This window comes from Otolemur garnettii, unplaced genomic scaffold (assembly GCF_000181295.1).
Source record: "Otolemur garnettii isolate 467f Iridium unplaced genomic scaffold, OtoGar3 scaffold00083, whole genome shotgun sequence".
Classification (NCBI taxonomy): domain Eukaryota; kingdom Metazoa; phylum Chordata; class Mammalia; order Primates; family Galagidae; genus Otolemur; species Otolemur garnettii.
The window spans coordinates 7,657,697-7,673,454 of NW_003852478.1; the positions used below are offsets into that span (position 1 = coordinate 7,657,697).

Consider the following 15,758-nt stretch of genomic DNA (forward strand, 5'->3'; position numbering starts at 1 on the left):
GACACTGAAGAGCAAGGTCCCCTGCTGGACAGTAAGGACTGTGAGGGCAGAGCCCACACCTGTCTGTTAACAATATACTCCCCGTGTCTGTCCTCCTTGCCTCACACTAGTCACTCAAAATGCTTGTTAAGTGAGGGGCATACACACACTGATCACTTGACCATCCTCTAGTAATAATTATTAAGCAATTAGCTTTATAAATCATTTTTCTTAAACCACCTGGGTCCTGTCATTCATTGAGCACCTAGGTAGGCACGAACTCTACAAAAATAAGTAAGACAAAGTCCTGTCACCTTCAAACAGATCTCTTAATACTGAAGGTTAGTGAGGGAGCTGGGAAACTATATATTTAGGATGACACTTTAGAAAAGAGTCTGTCTGCATCTAAATTATTCCTTTCTGATGGCAAATCCCTCCCATTTATTTTCCATCCCTAAGAGGGATGGCTTAGGGGTGAATGCAGAATGCAGAGAAAGCTCACCACACTTGGAGTAGGTCTTCAAATAAGGGTTCAAACCTTGGGTCTCCCCTCTACTAGCTGAATGGCCTTGGGTCACTTTTACTACTACAACAATAAATATATCTATCTACCCACCTCACAAAGAATAATCAGTGTGGGCAGAAGGAGAAAACATATACAGATACTGCTGGTACCTTCCTTTCAAGGACGGCCACCCTGAGCAAGTGGCTTACAAGCGCTTTCTGGGCAGTGAAAACCTGCCCTAAGAGAATCATTTTACTTTTATTTTGCTCCTGGAACATGGCAAGGTCAGCTAAAGGGAACGCAGGATCCCCAGCCTTGTAACTGTCGTCTGAGATACAGGCAGAGAAAACATACAGGGAGGGGAAAAAAAAAGGCGCCCTGAGACAAATGTGCATAAAAACCCTGGCTACCGGAGCTAACTTTGCAAGGCGCTCCTCCCCACCCCACAGCCCCGGCCTCCACCGTGCCGACTGGGGCTTGCTGGGCGGAGGCCGCTCGGACCAATAGAAACCAACTGTGTTCTTAACAGGTTACGGAGCAGGTGGAGAAACTGAACAGAAGGAATTATCTAAATCCGGGCTCAGCTTTTAACCGCGCCGCGCTTGGCCCCCCTCTTCTAACAGCTATGCAGAAGAATGTCGGGCCCCAATTTCCGAACACCCTCCCCTTCCCGTCTCTGCACCACCTCCACCACCCGCGGCGTCCAGCCTCCTCCCTCCAAGCGTGCTGGAGGGGCAGGCAGCCAACCTTTTATTGTCTGGGGAGCACCTGCCAGGTGGCAGGCCCGTGCCCTGAAGTGCGCGCGGTGCCCAGCTCACAAAGCCAGCGGGCAGCACCACCCTGGTCCGGGACCCGCCTCGGAGGGCAGATCACAACACGGGGAGGAGAGGTCGAGAGATGAAGGGGCTCCGGGGTCAAGAGCGCGCGGCGAGGACGCACGTGGCCTCCCCTTCCCGGCGGGCACGGTCCCTCGGGATTAGCACGTCGAAAAAGCAAGGGCCAGACGCCGCCGGGAAGGAGCGAGACCCAGGCGCGAGCGAGGGAGGGGAGGCGAGGAGGGGCGCCGGGGAGGGGCGTGGCCGGCGCGCCGGGGGAGGGTGCGGGAGGAGGGGCTGCTGCTCGGCGCTTGCGGCTCTGGGGGCTTGGCTTTGCCGCGCTCGGTGCACTTGGGCGAGAGCTGGAACGTGGACCAGATCTCCGATCCCAGCGCAGCCACCGCGATGAGAGGCGCTCGCGGCGCCTGGGATTTTCTCTGCCTTCTGCTCCTCCTGCTCCGCGTCCAGACAGGTGGGACACCGAGACCCGCAACCTGGCCGCGCCCCGGGCCGCAGGCTGTGTCCGGGTGCGGGTTGTTCGCTGGGGTGCGGAGAGGAGAGGTGGCTGTGGGCCCTTTATGCCGGAGCCTTCCAGCCTACGGAAAGAGTCGAGGTGGCCTGGGGAATCTCCCGCGCCCTTCCTCGCTCACCTGCGCGAGGAGCCCCTAGCTGTTGGTTGTGGTGGACGCGAACCCGGGGGTCTTCCGGCAATGGGGACAGACAGGGGACTTAGGCGTGATCGAGGCTGCAGACTGCGTGCGAGTTTGGGGTTGCTTTTGTGCCGACGGTGCACGGGTGGCCGGGGAGGGCGGCTCGGGGTTGTCTCCGAGAGCCTTATCTCGCCGTGCGAGGGGCGGCCGCAGCTTCCTTTTGTTAAAAGTTGCGTGTGTGTGACCGGTGCGCGGGAGGACAGCCGGCAGGTTACCCGCCTCGCCTAGGGCAAAGTTAGAGAGCCTTCCCTTTCGCTCTGCGGCTGCTGCTTTCCAACCGCAGGCGCTCTTTGTGCCCAAAGCTGGGGACCGACCCGCTGCAGCCTCTGGTCGCTGCGCCACTGGTGGAGAAGAGTCGAAGGCTGCCACGCTTCCCGGCCTCCGGGTTACGCTTCTGCACCGGGAGCGCGCGGCGTGCTGCTCTGGGGCCGGGACCTCACAACCCTGGGGATGGTGGCGACACGGACAATTTGGGCAGGGCGTGTGGGAAGCAGCCGCTAGGTTGCAGGCTTTGCTTTTGCAAATCTGGTGCTCGCCCCTTTCTGCCACCGCGCCGTTTCATTCCTGCCACGCGCCCCGGAGCGACTGGCGGCTGGAGGCTGCGTTATGCCGCCCGCTCGGGGGAGGCAGAGACAACCCGCCAGGACTCTACGGTCGCGACCCCGGCCACCTGGAGCGAGAATGAGGGGCAGCCCGGCGTGTTCTGGAAGCCCCTTGTCCCGGAGTGTGCGACCCTTAATCGGAGGTCTCCGTTTCTTCGGGAATTTTGAGATTGGAGACCGCCTCCCCTCTCACCCTCCCACCCCGGGGTATCTGTACTTCAGGGCTGCTGGAGGTGGGGGGTGGGGGGTAGAGTGTAACTTTTTTACAAATCTTACTTGGTTCTTCAGGCTGTTAGGAAAATCCAGTTATATCCGCGCGGGAACTTGGGTCTTTAGCTGAAGGATTGATTTGCAAGCTTCTGGAGCCTCTGTCCGAGTCCGGTTCCCTTCTTTTCAGGTGTCTCTGATGCCGCTCGCTAGTGCGGGTCGCCCGGCTAAGCTCTGAAGCCCTGCCCCCCCCCCCAACCAGGTCATGAAAAAAAAAATCTCCAATCTCCAAACCCTTTAAGGTTACCCTGTTGGTGTTAGGGTAGAAACTGAGTCAGAGCTGCAATCTAGCGCTCCAGAGGAAGCATCACGATCAATTGTGAGACTTTGGCGAGTACCGGGCCCTTTCTCTATAAAGTCTCAGGACACAGCCCCCCAGTCTTGGGAGGCATTGTGTAGGCTTTCCTGTGGGGAAAGAGAAGCCTGGCATTCGGACCCCTGTGCGGTACCAGGGTCAGCAGGGGTCAGGAGGGAGTGTGCAATTCCCAGTTTACAGTGGCACATGGTCTTTCGGTGTGTGCCCTTTTAATATTAGTTAAGGTGTGTGAACCAGACCCCTGTGCCACACTAGAAAGGCAGACCACGCTGAATATTTCCCTTTCTAAAAATTAAATGAATCTGGTTTCCTTTCTTACAAGAAGCCTGCTCCTTCCAGTAGATTCCTGGCAAAGGGAATTTTAAGGTCTGTCTCGGGAGGAGAGTGGTATGGTGAAGGGAGTAACCCTTGCTTTGCCTCGGGTTCTTTTCTCTGCCATTCTTTGGGTGTTTGTCCCTGGGCAGGTTGCTTAGGGCAGGTCACTTAAATTCTGGGGTGGGGGGGCAGTTTCCTCCAGAGGACAATGAGGCATCTGCATCTGGAAGGATCTTTGGGGTCCAGGATTCTCCCCCCCCAGGGCTGTGGAGTGTAAATCCAGCAGTTTCCACTCTGCGCCTGACCTCTTCCTGCCTCTTTGAAGTCCCTGGGTCTGTCCTGGTCGGTCACATGGCCACTTGTGTATGGGCGCTTCTGCTGGTCTGCCGCTGGCTGGCTGCCGCAGGGAGCTGTGCTTTATCCTGCCCACCCCTCAATTCCCACACTCTCCTCTGCAATGGCCTTTGAGGACTGGAAGGTGGCAACTCTGTAGTAACCCCTGTTCCTGCACGCTCCCCCTCCCCCATCTACAGCTCCTGTGCCCAACAGGATGAACCTGCAAGGGATCCTGAGTCACACCTTCCCCCCTTTCCTGCAGATGTGAGGCTCAAGTTATCCTCAGCAGCTGGACACAAGGCATTCAGACTTCTTATCCTGCTGGAAATCATGCGATTGTTTTGTAAAGGCATCCCAGATATTACTGATCCCTGTTCTGCTCTTTCCCACCTATCAACACATTTTTTCCTTGACTGTATAAATCACGTATGTTGTGCATTCCCGGCACCATTTCTAATGGGTCTCGGATTTCCCATCACGTGTGTGTTGTAAATAGAGCCTTGCTCTAGAATGGGGGCCTGTGTGCCAGGCCCTGTGCTGGGGCTTTACCCGCTGTTTCTACTACTTTCAGCCCAGATAGCACCATTACCACCCTTACTATTTTACAGCTGGAAAAACTGACTGACGATGAGCCCAAAATAATCGTGGTGAAGCTTGCTGTTAGCCCGACTGTATATCCATTAGGAGTCCCCAGAATCTGTTAAGAACTAAGACTCATTCAGAAATACTCAGTGAATCTCTCCTAGCTACCAGGTGTTGTTGGAATTTCTGAGAATGCAGGATGGCCCAGGTCGCTGTTTTCCCAGTTTTGGTGAAAAAGACCCAGCAGTGCCTCTCTTACGACAGGCTGTTAGAGTGTTCTCAATTTCAGGGACGTCTTCAGTAAGGGAGGATTCATTCATTATGGCTTGGTGGGGTTATAGGCATCCCTGCAGTATAAGGGCTTAGGCATTAACTATCCCATTCCCTCAGAACTGAAGATAAGCTGACTCTAAAATGATGATGTAAGTCAATTGAAATTCATCTCCCACTCCAAAAACATAAAAATGGTCTTAGCCTCCTGCACTTGTGCATAGCTGTGAACAAGAAAGCCCCCAGTAGTGGCTGATACCATTGGCTATTTACCCTGGGATGGGAGAGCATCAGGAGGAACAACAATTTACCACTCAGCGCCTTTTTTCTCCCCAAAGAAATTCTCATCAGAAACGTGCCAAGTATTCTGTGGGCTTCCCTTGGAGCACATTTATGTACAGATGTTGTTGTGGTGATGAATTTTGCTGCTGTTGTTGACAGGCGCTAGAAGTTACCCTTAGGATTTTGACTCATTTCCTCAAGTCTCCCCCAGCTGATTAAAGAAAGACAGGAGGAAATGACCCACGGTGGCCGAGCGGAATTCTCGAGCTGGACTGCAGTGGGGGACCCGTCAAGGTAATGGGTCAAGGCTGCGGCAGCCTTTTCTCCAGAATTAATTTAGTTTAAGAGTTAGCAGGCTAGTGTGCGGGAAGTGCTTTATTTTGCTGCATTCGTGTGTGGTAACCTTAACAAAATGAGATTAAAAGACATTTGCGGGAATCCAAATAGGCAAAATTTCATATACATTTTCAGTAACTTGAAATTTCATATGCATTTTCAGTAACTTGAATAGATAAACCTCACGCTGCAAGTCCCAGAGTGAGGAGCACCCCGAAGGGAGTTAGCAGAGGCAGAAGTTTGACTCAGGGCAAACCCAGTGTCGGTCTTTGTTGAAAGTGGAGGGATTTCCCAGCAGTGTGGCCTCGCAGCTCTGACTTCTGACACTTTGGATGTGATCGTACAGTTCATCTTTTGACTTAAGACTCTTACTAAGTTTACAGAGCAGTTGTGAGTTGATAACCCATGCATATGTTTTGTTTGGCTCACGTGATGGTTTTTAGAAAACATTGAGGCAATATTTAGAAACACAGAGAATGTTTATCAAGATGTCTGTTTCCCTCTTCTGAATTGAATGAAGACCCTGACCTCTTTACACCCCTTCAGGTTTATCAGGCTCCATGGCTTTTATTGCCAGGCCCTGGTAAATCCAGGTGGGACTGGGCGGGTGACTCGTGGAAGGAACACAGGTGGGCTGCCTGTGTCAGTGTAATGGCTCCATGGGTGATAGCGCTGTGGCCTTGGACCAAGTTGGTTTACCTTTCTTAGCTTTTGTTTTTCATCCTAGTTTTGCCATTTCCCAGCTGTAACTTTGGGCAAATTAATTTAACCTTTCTGTGCCAGTAGATGTATTCCTATATGTAAAGCTTTTAGAATGGTGTACCATACTGTGTTCAATACATGTTAGCCAAGCGTGTTATCTGTGAAACAGGAACTATTATTGTTCCTAAAATGGGAATAATGTCCTACCTTTAATAGGATTTTTCTGAAGAATTTGAAGGAGTTTTATAAGGGTGCTTGGCATAGGATAGGTACCTAATCAATGAGGGAATTCTTTGCATATGTAGAATTTGAATATTTCTCTTTGTGATCCTTGCACCCAGGTACTCATAAGTATTAACTTGACAACTTTTAACTGAAATAAACTTTCATATTTTGCCTTGAAGTTTATTTAGGTTTTGATATGAGTTTGGAATCATTGGTTTTAAAGATTGGACAGATCTTGAAATTATTTCCCCCAGAAAAATACCATGCATCTCAGATGATTTCTCCAACAGAAACATTCACCCCTGGTACTTTTCCCACCCAGAAGATTAAGGAGTAATTTTCATCTTTAGCCTTCTCACTTAATGGTTTGATCAGGACACACTTTCCTTAGGTGTCTTCCAGTGCAGACCTGGGTTTTCTGACAGCTGGGTTTTCAACATTTGTACAAAACTTCAGGTTTAAGCCAAATTGTTATGCAGTGCATGTGGCCTCAGGGTGAAGAGCTTGGGCTCAGAAATTGACAACATTTTCCATTCCAGTTCTGCCACTTCCCTGGGACCAGATGCTTAATTTTTCCTTAAGTTTTATTTTCTCATCTGTAAAATGGGGTTGATGCACTAGGTCTCCCTCGAGGATCTGCTGAGTTTCTGCATGTGACGTGCTTTGCACGGCGCCCCTCGCAGAGGAGGTGTACAGACTGCACTGCAGACTGGCTTGATGTTCCTCTTTCAGCTTTGGCTCTTAGAAAAAAAATGGGACTGGTGTAAGAACAGATTATATAGGTTTTGGAGAATTAACATGAAGTTTATATGTTTAATGTCTATTTTTTTCTTTTTTGAGACAGAGTCTTACTGTGTCACCCTTGGTAGACTGCCATGGAGACTACATAGCTCATAGCAACCTCATACTCTTGGGCTCAAGGGATCCTCTAGCCTCAGCCTCCAGAATAGCTGGGAATACAGGTGCTCACCTAGCTAGCTTTTCTATTTTTAGTAGAGATAGGGTCTCACTCTTGCTCAGGTTGATCTCAAATTCCTGAGCTTAGGCAGTCTACCTGCCTTGACCTCCCAGAGTGTTAGGATTAGAGGCACGAGCCACTGCACCCAGCCTAAGGCCTATAATTTTTTAAAAGTCTACAGTTAATAGTCATGCATACTTCTCTTCCTGGTTCTTTTCTTCTCTGACCTGTGTAAGTGCTGTGGCGTCATAGCTCACAGCAACCTCTGACTCTTGGGCTCAAGTGATCCTGTTCCCTCAGTTTTTCTATTTTTAGTAGAGACGAGGTCTTGCTTTTTGCTCAGGCTGGTCTTGAACCCATAAACTCAGGTGGTCCACCAGCTTTGGCCTCCCAGAGTGCTGGGATTACAGGCATGAGCCACAGCGCCCTGCCTGCCTGGTTCTTTTTAACTCTTAGGTTAGTTTCCACCAAAGGGGATACAGATTTCTGGGTAAAAGCGTGTGTAGGTGAATGGCCATTTTCCCTAGGCCAGTGAGTAGGGTCCATGACTCCTGTTTTCCTATAAGTGGCATTGAAAGCTCCTGAGTCAGGAGCTTTTCCTGGACTGCTTTTCCTGGGAGTTCAGGCAGCGAGTTGAACTTGTCCCTTGCCCTGGGCTAGACTCTGTGGTGCTCAGCAAATATTGTTTGACATCTCTACTGTTCCTGGCACTTACATCAATCTTTGTACGAAGCATCTGCTCCGTAAACATTCTGGATTCAGTCTAACAAAGGTTCACTGGTCTCAGGCCTTGGTCCTCACAGGGGCTGCCGAAACACAGCCACTGATTGAGAGTGGACTGGGGTTCTCACCAGTGCGAAGTGCTCCGGGCAAGGCTGTAAAGGGGAGGAGCTGGAGTCTTGGGGGGCAGATGATGGAGATCAGGGGTCAGTGTGAGTGTGTGTGTGGGAGCTAGTTGAGATTAATTTCTGTACCCTAAAGGCAGAAGAGGTAAGGACTATGGTTGGAAAAAGCAAGAGAACCATGGAAAACTGTTAAGATGTTACTTTGGGATTGGTTGGAGGCTGGGGGTGGGGAATTTGAGAAGTGGCTAGAAAGGTGGACTCCTCTGATTGGCTTCCAAGAGCATGGTGGAGAGGATATATTTAGTGTTGAATTTGGTCCAGGTTATGAAGAAGGCTTTGAAGTCGAGGAAGGCTAAGCTGACCCGGCAGTGGCCCTCGAGGCTTTGCTCTTGAGTGGACCACTTGCTCCACCCCTCCATCTAGTTGAGCTCACTTCCCAGCCTGTCCCACAGTCTCGGGAAGCCAGATGCCACGTCCTGGCCCCAAACTTGATGTGGGTGGCGAACACCAAGAGAGACATTTAAAAAGAAATTAACAACATACACATCATATAAAATTTCCTGTCTTAACCGTTTTTTTTTTGGCCAGGACTGGGTTTGAACCTGCCACCTCCGGTACATGGGGCCAGTGCCCCACTCCCTGAGCCATAGGCGCCGCCCCCTGTCTTAACCATTTTTAAGGGTATAGGTAAATAGTGTTAGTTACATTTACATTGTTATGCAACCATTCTCCAGAACTCTTCATCTTACGAAACTGGAACTCTACACTTTATTTTTATTTTATTTTATTTTACTTTATTTTTTTGAGACGGAGCCTCAAGCTATCCCCCTGGGTAGAGTGCCATGGCCTCACAGCTCACAGCAACCTCCAACTCCTGGGCTCAAGCGAGTCTCCTGCCTCAGCCTCCCAAGTAGCTGGGACTATAGGCGCCCGCCACAGCGCCGGCCATTTTTTGGTTGCAGCTGTCATTGTTGTTTGGCGGGCCTGGGCTGGGGATTCGAATCCGCCACCCTAGGTGTATGTGGCTGGCGCCCCAGCCCATTGAGCCACAGCCGCCGAGCCAACTCTACACTTTATAATGACTCTCCCTCACTCACCCCCAGCCCCTGCTGCCACCTTTCCACGTTCAGTCTCTGCATTTGACTGTTCCCTATGTCGTCCCTCCTGTAAGTGGAGCCATGCGGTATTGTCTTTTTCTGACAGGGTTACTTCACTTAGTGTAAAGTCCTCAAGGTTCATCTGTGTAGTAGCAGAGGTCAGAATTGCCTTCCTTTAAAGGCTGCACTATATTCCATTGTATATGTCTGTAGACCTTTGATGGACGTTTGAGTCGCCTCCACCTTTTGGCTGTTGTAGAAAGTGCTTCTGTGAACACTGGGGTGCTAGGTATCTAAAGGGGAGTACCGTGGAGGCTCTTTTAGGATAGTTAATCTCATAGCAGAGAGCTGGACAAGACAGCCAGCTGGTCCTTCCTGGATGAAGGGTGGGTGTTAGGGTGTGTGCTGGGGAAAGAAGGGAGGGTGCTTAAGAGACAAGAGGAGGATGAAGGTGCAGGACTTCCTCAGGAGGTGCAGTTAACGGCACCTTCTGTGTGTCAGGCACTGGTGACACTGAGGAGAACAGGAGTCACTGCAGGTGCAGGTGACAGGGAGTGATGGCCATACTGTGCAATCAATGGAAACAAAGCCAGAGGAGGGATGGCCTGACTGCGGGAGGGACTGTGATGTTGGAGGCTGCTGTGTTTGTTCATTGATTATTGTTGGGATGCATTTACTTGAAACTCAGTTTCACAGGCATAGTGTTAGTTGTAAATGAAATACTTCTATCAGGTTTGTGTAAGAAATAAAACTAATCCCCAGCATCCCAGAACATGGCTGTGTAATATTATGCTAGCAGTTGGGGATTATAAAAAATAGTGTGTTAACTGTGTACCAGTCATGTGATGAAAAATAAATTTTCTTAAAAAGAAACACTGTAGGCTTGGTGTCTGTGGCTCAAATGGCTAAGGCGCCAGCCACATACACCTAAGGTGGTGGGTTCGAATCCAGCCTGGGGCGCCAAACAACAATGACGGTTGCAACCAAAAACTAGCCAGGCGTTGTGGCAGGTGCCTGTGGTCCCAGCTACTTGGGAGGCGGCGACAGGAGACTCGCTTGAGCCCAGGAGTTGGAGGTTGCTGTGAGTGTGATGCCACAGCACTCTACCTAGGGGAACAGCTTGAGGCTCTTTGTCTCAAAAGAAATACTGTAGAACCTCCATGGTTGATCACTTCCCTACATCTGCATCTGTGTAAGTTCACTTAATTCCCACGGACTGGACATGCACCACATGTACGCATCGGCACCACAGGCCCCTTATGTTGACACCTCCACGAGGAGGTCAGTTCGTTACAGCCCCTTGGGTGGTCAACTGCAGAGGTTCTGCACATAGTGGGCAGTGTTTTTTTTACAGTAGGCCATTTTTGAGGTTTTTGTTTTGTTTTTCTCGGAGAATACAATGAATATTTGGGGTGTAAGGAGGACATAGGATTGATGAAAGCTTTGGGAAATAGGCCCTTAGAAGGCAACTTAAACAACTGGGGTTTATGAAGCCTGGAGAAGATAAGGTGAAGCAAGTTTAGTGAATGGCAGTCTTTAAATATTTGTGTTGTGTGAATGGAGAATGTAGAACAGAATGAAAGTAAATTGCCCCAGAAGGAAATTGAGACTTTTTTTAGGGGAAATTCTTTAATTGGAATGGTTGGAAAAGACTTTATTGTGTTTCTAGAAGTAATTACAGGATCTTCAGTGGAGATATGAGGAGAGCCAAATAATTGTCATTTTGAAATGGTTGAGGTCCTGCCCAGCTCACTGGTGTGATGGCCCTTTGAGGGCCTGTCTGAATTCTTTCTGGATAATTTGCAAATGGGAAAACACAGATTTTCTTTCCTCCCTGTTTTGGCTGTGAGGTGGTGAGGTGGTGTTTCTCACAAATAGCTCATTCTTATCAGGATCCACCTCTGTAGTCACAATTTGGGGTGCTTTGAAAGCAGCCAGCAAAGAACCCGGACTAGAAACGGGCCATTGATCTTTTGGGAGTGGGGGGGAATCTAACCATAGAACAAAATTATACAGTGTGATAATTTAAGCTGAGTGTCAAGATAGGAAAAGTCCTAAGCTGAGCTTGCTTGTGCTCTGTGATCACCCAGGGAGCATCTGGGTGGCGGGGATGGAGGGCGCTGGACAGAGGACGCTGGAGGGAGGATGCTGGACAGAGGGCGCTGGACAGAGGGCGCTAGACGGAGGGTGCTAGACGGAGGATGCTGGACAGAGGGCGCTGGACGGAGGGCACTGCAGCTGTCCTTTCCCCTTGATTACTCAGGGGTGGACTATTCACTCGCCCTGGCTTCTATTCCCATCTGTCCCTTCCCTCTGGTCATTTCATGGCCATGGCTCAGTGTCTTGTTTTAGATCAGCCAGTAGTTCAGGGGGGGAAAGTGGTAGAAATGCAATTCTACTTCTTTTGGTTGATAACATCATTTTACCTGTTCTGTTTATGAGGGCGTCTCAGATGGATCCCTGTCCTTAAGGAGCCTCGGATTTGTAGGATAATAAATGCTGGGTAGGAACTAATGTTAGGGACCTGCAATTGCAGGTTGAAGTATTCAGTAACAGTCTGGTCCTATTCATTACCACCAGCTTGTGGATGGGCATCAGCTCTTGAGTAGAATGGCTGGTCCGGGGGAAGATCTGGGACCTGAATTAAATCTTGAAGGGTGGGATGGAATTTGATCAAAATGTGAACATCAAAAGCAAAGGGTTAGAGTTAATCAAAGGCTCCCATAGAAACAATCTTTGTAGACTTGCTAGAAGATGAGATGGGATAATTTTTAGGACACTTGGATTTATTCTTCAGTAATTGAAGTATGTCCTATAGAGCTGGTCCTATTTCTTATAGTAGCTTATTTCAAATAAATAACTTATAAAAATGGAAAGGTGCAGGATGGTGCCTGCGGCTCCAGGCGTAGGGCACCAGCCCCACATATTGGAGATGGTGGGTCCAAACCCGGCCCTGGCCAAAAGCTGAAAAAAAAAAATTAAAAATGGAAAGGTACAGACCTCACTTCTGTAGATTCCCTATGTTGTGTGTAAATGTTCAATGTGACTCTCGTGCAGATATATACTTTGAGTTGTTCTGAAGTCCAGGGCTCATTACCCTCAGCTACCTTTCTACCCCTCCACCCTTGCCACCAGCTAAGATTACAGATTTGAGGGCCTCAGCATGGGTGATCTTTCATTCTTAATAGATTTTCAGTATTTGGTGAAACAGTAATCCTGCAGTTTATAAATCTTGTTTATGCCAGTTCATTTGTTGTAGCAAAACATCAACAAACCAAACCCCAAAATCTTGATATGGTCCTGTGTGGTTTGGGGTGTCTGGAGCTTCTTGCTGGGTTCTCCCGGCCGGGCTTAGAAGGCAGCTGGGGCCTGGTAGCCTCCTCTCCAAAGCCCAGCGACTTGGGGAGGACCAGGTGGCTGTTTGTGGTGGGAAAATTCTAACCCTTAAGGAAAAGGTGTGTTTGATAGCACTTGGCAGAGAATGCCTTGTTCTTGACCAAGTGGAGAAAACAATAAGAGAGAGAATGAACAAGAAATGAAGCTCTTTTCCCTTGTGTCTTTAAAATTGTTTAGCAAGTGAGGCAAAAATCTCCACCTTCCTTTGGGTTTACCCCAGGTGACTCAGGTTATTTCAGAAGGTGTCAAAAGATTCTTCCTAAGGATGGGGGACTCCCAGTAATTTAAATATAATAGCCTATGTACGTTCTTAGCAGAGGAATTACTTGACAGAGTTAGAACAAAGAAGAGCTTTATTACCTAGAACTTTAGAAGTTAATTTGTCTCTTTTGATTGGAAAGAAGTATTTATAGAAAGGGATCCACATTGATAATGGTTTCTGGAGCACCTATTTACTGTAGATACTGGAGTGTGAATGGGTGGCTGGTGATACTGGCTATCTGTTATTTGATTTGGCTAGTGTATGCTTAAAGAGAAAACAAGACCGTGTTAAAAAAAAATAAGAATTCTACTTATAGTGGAATAAAGGTAGCATGAGAATTTTTAAACTGATACAGTTTTTAGCTTATAAAATATTTTAAATGCATTACCGCCCTAATTTTCACAATGCAGATTTCCTTTCTAATGGCTGATGTTGAGAGAATGTACCTTGGAAAGGTTTTCAGTTTAAGAAATGGGTGATATTTAATTGGCTGGTAAGACATCACATGGACTGGCTTTTAGGATTTTTGTCATTGCTAAATTAAACCAGAATTCTTCATGTAAAATATATCATTAGCGCAGCTAATAAAAATGCTTAATTGGGGGTTTCACATGTTTTCTACTTATTTTAGTATAGTCTATATATTTGCCACAGGGACATAGTAGATAACGTTTTCAGCTGAACCAGAAAGAATCCCTTTCATAAAAGAGAACTCTCTCCCTCTGCTCTTTTAAAATAAACTAGCATATGTAGAAGGGTTTGTGAGTTTTTTTAGTAGATCTGAATGTGTTGCCTAATTTACATTCCAGCAATTTTAAGGGATATTATTTAAAATGATCATCTTAGTTTCAGAACCACTGCCTTCCAAAGAGAGGCTGACCAGCAGGCACACTCCGGAGGGGAGGTGGGTCTGTAGCTGTGTCTGGGCCCTCCCCCCAACACCGGAATGCAGCTCTGGACACGGAGAAGTGGGACTTCATCACAGCTGCTTCCTTTGGTCCTCTCTGGTGTCTTTAAACTAACCCTGCACCAGGATTCCTAAATCTAAGCACAAATTATTATGGAAGCATTAGGGGTACATCAGCGAACGTATCAGACAAAAATCTTTATTCTCTCTTGGGACTAGGGCGGTGCCTGTGGCTCAAAGGAGTAAGGCACTGGCCCCATATGGCAGAGGTGGCAGGTTCAAACCCAGCCCCAGCCAAAAACTGCAAAAAAAAAACAAAAAACAAAAACAAAAAAAACCCCTCATGTTGTGGGACTTAATGGCCTATCAAATTCTTTCTCTCTCAAGATCTTAGGTCCAAGAGTTCAGAAAGAAAAAAAATAAAAAAGAATGGAAAGGAAGTTGAAGGTCTGTCAATAGAAAGCAGTTTAATTTAGATTTAGTTTCATATTATGGTCAATGAAGGAAGAAAACAGAGAAAGGAACAGTTACAGGGGCGGGGGACTGGTTCATTCAGGAGGAAGGCAGAGAAGGTGACCAGGGTAACAGGGAAGGAGATAGGTTTAGGGATGGGGGGACGGGCAGGAGTCAAGTGGAAGCTTGAGAGGTGCCTGTCACGGGCTCCACTGGTCCTGCCCTGGCTTTCCACACCCCAGTCCTCTTGATTCAGCAGATGTCCCCAAGGGAAGGTGTACTGAAGAGGATTGGATGAGTGTGGGACCCGCTGACCGGTGTCCTCACTTCAGGACTTTTGGGGCCTTACCTGTTCAAGCTGCTTTGTTAGAGTGCAGGTTTGGAGCCATGTTTTTTTTTTCCAGAATGTATCAGAATGCTCTTTCTTAGCTAAGAGAGATGTTTCAGGAGTTCAGGCCGGATGCTTTTTGGTGTCTCTCCAAGGACTGAAGGTTCTAAGCCTCCTTTTAAAATGCCTTTACCTTTTTCTTGTTAAAATCTGACCAACTGGGGTTTTAATAATAACTTACACCGATGGTACTTTGCCATCTACAAGGCGTCATTTACCCACTGTTAGTCCTACTATGCGCAGAGTTTCAACCCTGGTTACTGCAGCTGGCCATAATGGTGGCTTTCAGAGGTCCGTGATGTGATAAGCTCTTAAGTTGCAAATGGAGGATTCTCCAAAATGAGAATGGACACCAGTGAATTACTCAGGACTGCAAAGCTCCTTCTCTGGCCCTTCTTGGGCACAGCCGACAGACTCTGGACACCTGTGGTATTGGTAGTTCTGGTCCTCAGGAAGAAATCCAGGATAAAGGCTGTCTAAGGACAGGAAGTGGGACCCCTCCAGGATATGGGCAGGAAGGTATCCCCAGCCTTAGTAGGTATGCAGGGATACACTTCAAGAATTGTGCTTTAATGCCCGCACTCCAGGTTTGACAATTATTTTTATCTAGTGTAATTATCACAGGTTAGCACCTATGGTTTTGGTTGTGAATTTCAGGGCCTGCATTCAAATAGACTTTGTTTAAATTTACTACCAGGAGGTGATGGCTCACTGTAATCCTAGCACTTTGGGAGGCCCAGGGGTGGATCTTTTGAGCTCCGGAATTCAAGATCAGCTTGAACAAGAGCAAGACCTGTCTCTAAAAATAGCCAGGCCTTGTGGCTGTGACCTATAGCCCTGCTACTTGGGAGGAGAGGCAGGAGAGTTCCTGGAGACCAAGAGTTTGAGGTTGCTGTGAGCTGTGATGTCAACTGGGGCGACAGAGAGAGACTCTGTCTCTAAAATAATAAATAAATAAGTAAATAAATAAGTTTACTATCGGCTGTCTAGGGAAAGGTTTAAAAAAAAAAAGCAGTTGGGAGCCTATAGAGCCATTCCCTAGCTTGGTTGAAAATCTCTTAGCAGCCATTTTATTTATTAAAGGAACAGAACTTTTATAAAAGCATATTTTTATTTGTGGAGCATTTCAAACAGAGAATAGTGTAATGAACCCTCATGTAGCCACCATCCAGCTTCTGAACTTATCAACATGGCACCTCCCCACCTCGTG

At 48.1% G+C, this 15,758-nt stretch overlaps 1 protein-coding gene across 3 annotated transcripts in view; it reads left to right on the plus strand.

Annotated features, from left to right (window-relative positions):
* Positions 1–1,623: 1,623 nt before the first annotated feature.
* The window catches only part of KIT (KIT proto-oncogene receptor tyrosine kinase), an 88,647-nt gene continuing 74,512 nt past the window's right edge, over positions 1,624–15,758 (plus strand). For all 3 annotated transcript variants that reach the window (XM_003794609.2, XM_023515973.1, XM_012808082.2), the window contains exon 1: positions 1,624–1,771. In XM_003794609.2, coding sequence (XP_003794657.1) covers positions 1,705–1,771 — 67 coding nt within the window. In that variant the 5' untranslated portion in view covers positions 1,624–1,704. The remainder of the gene's footprint in view (positions 1,772–15,758) is intronic.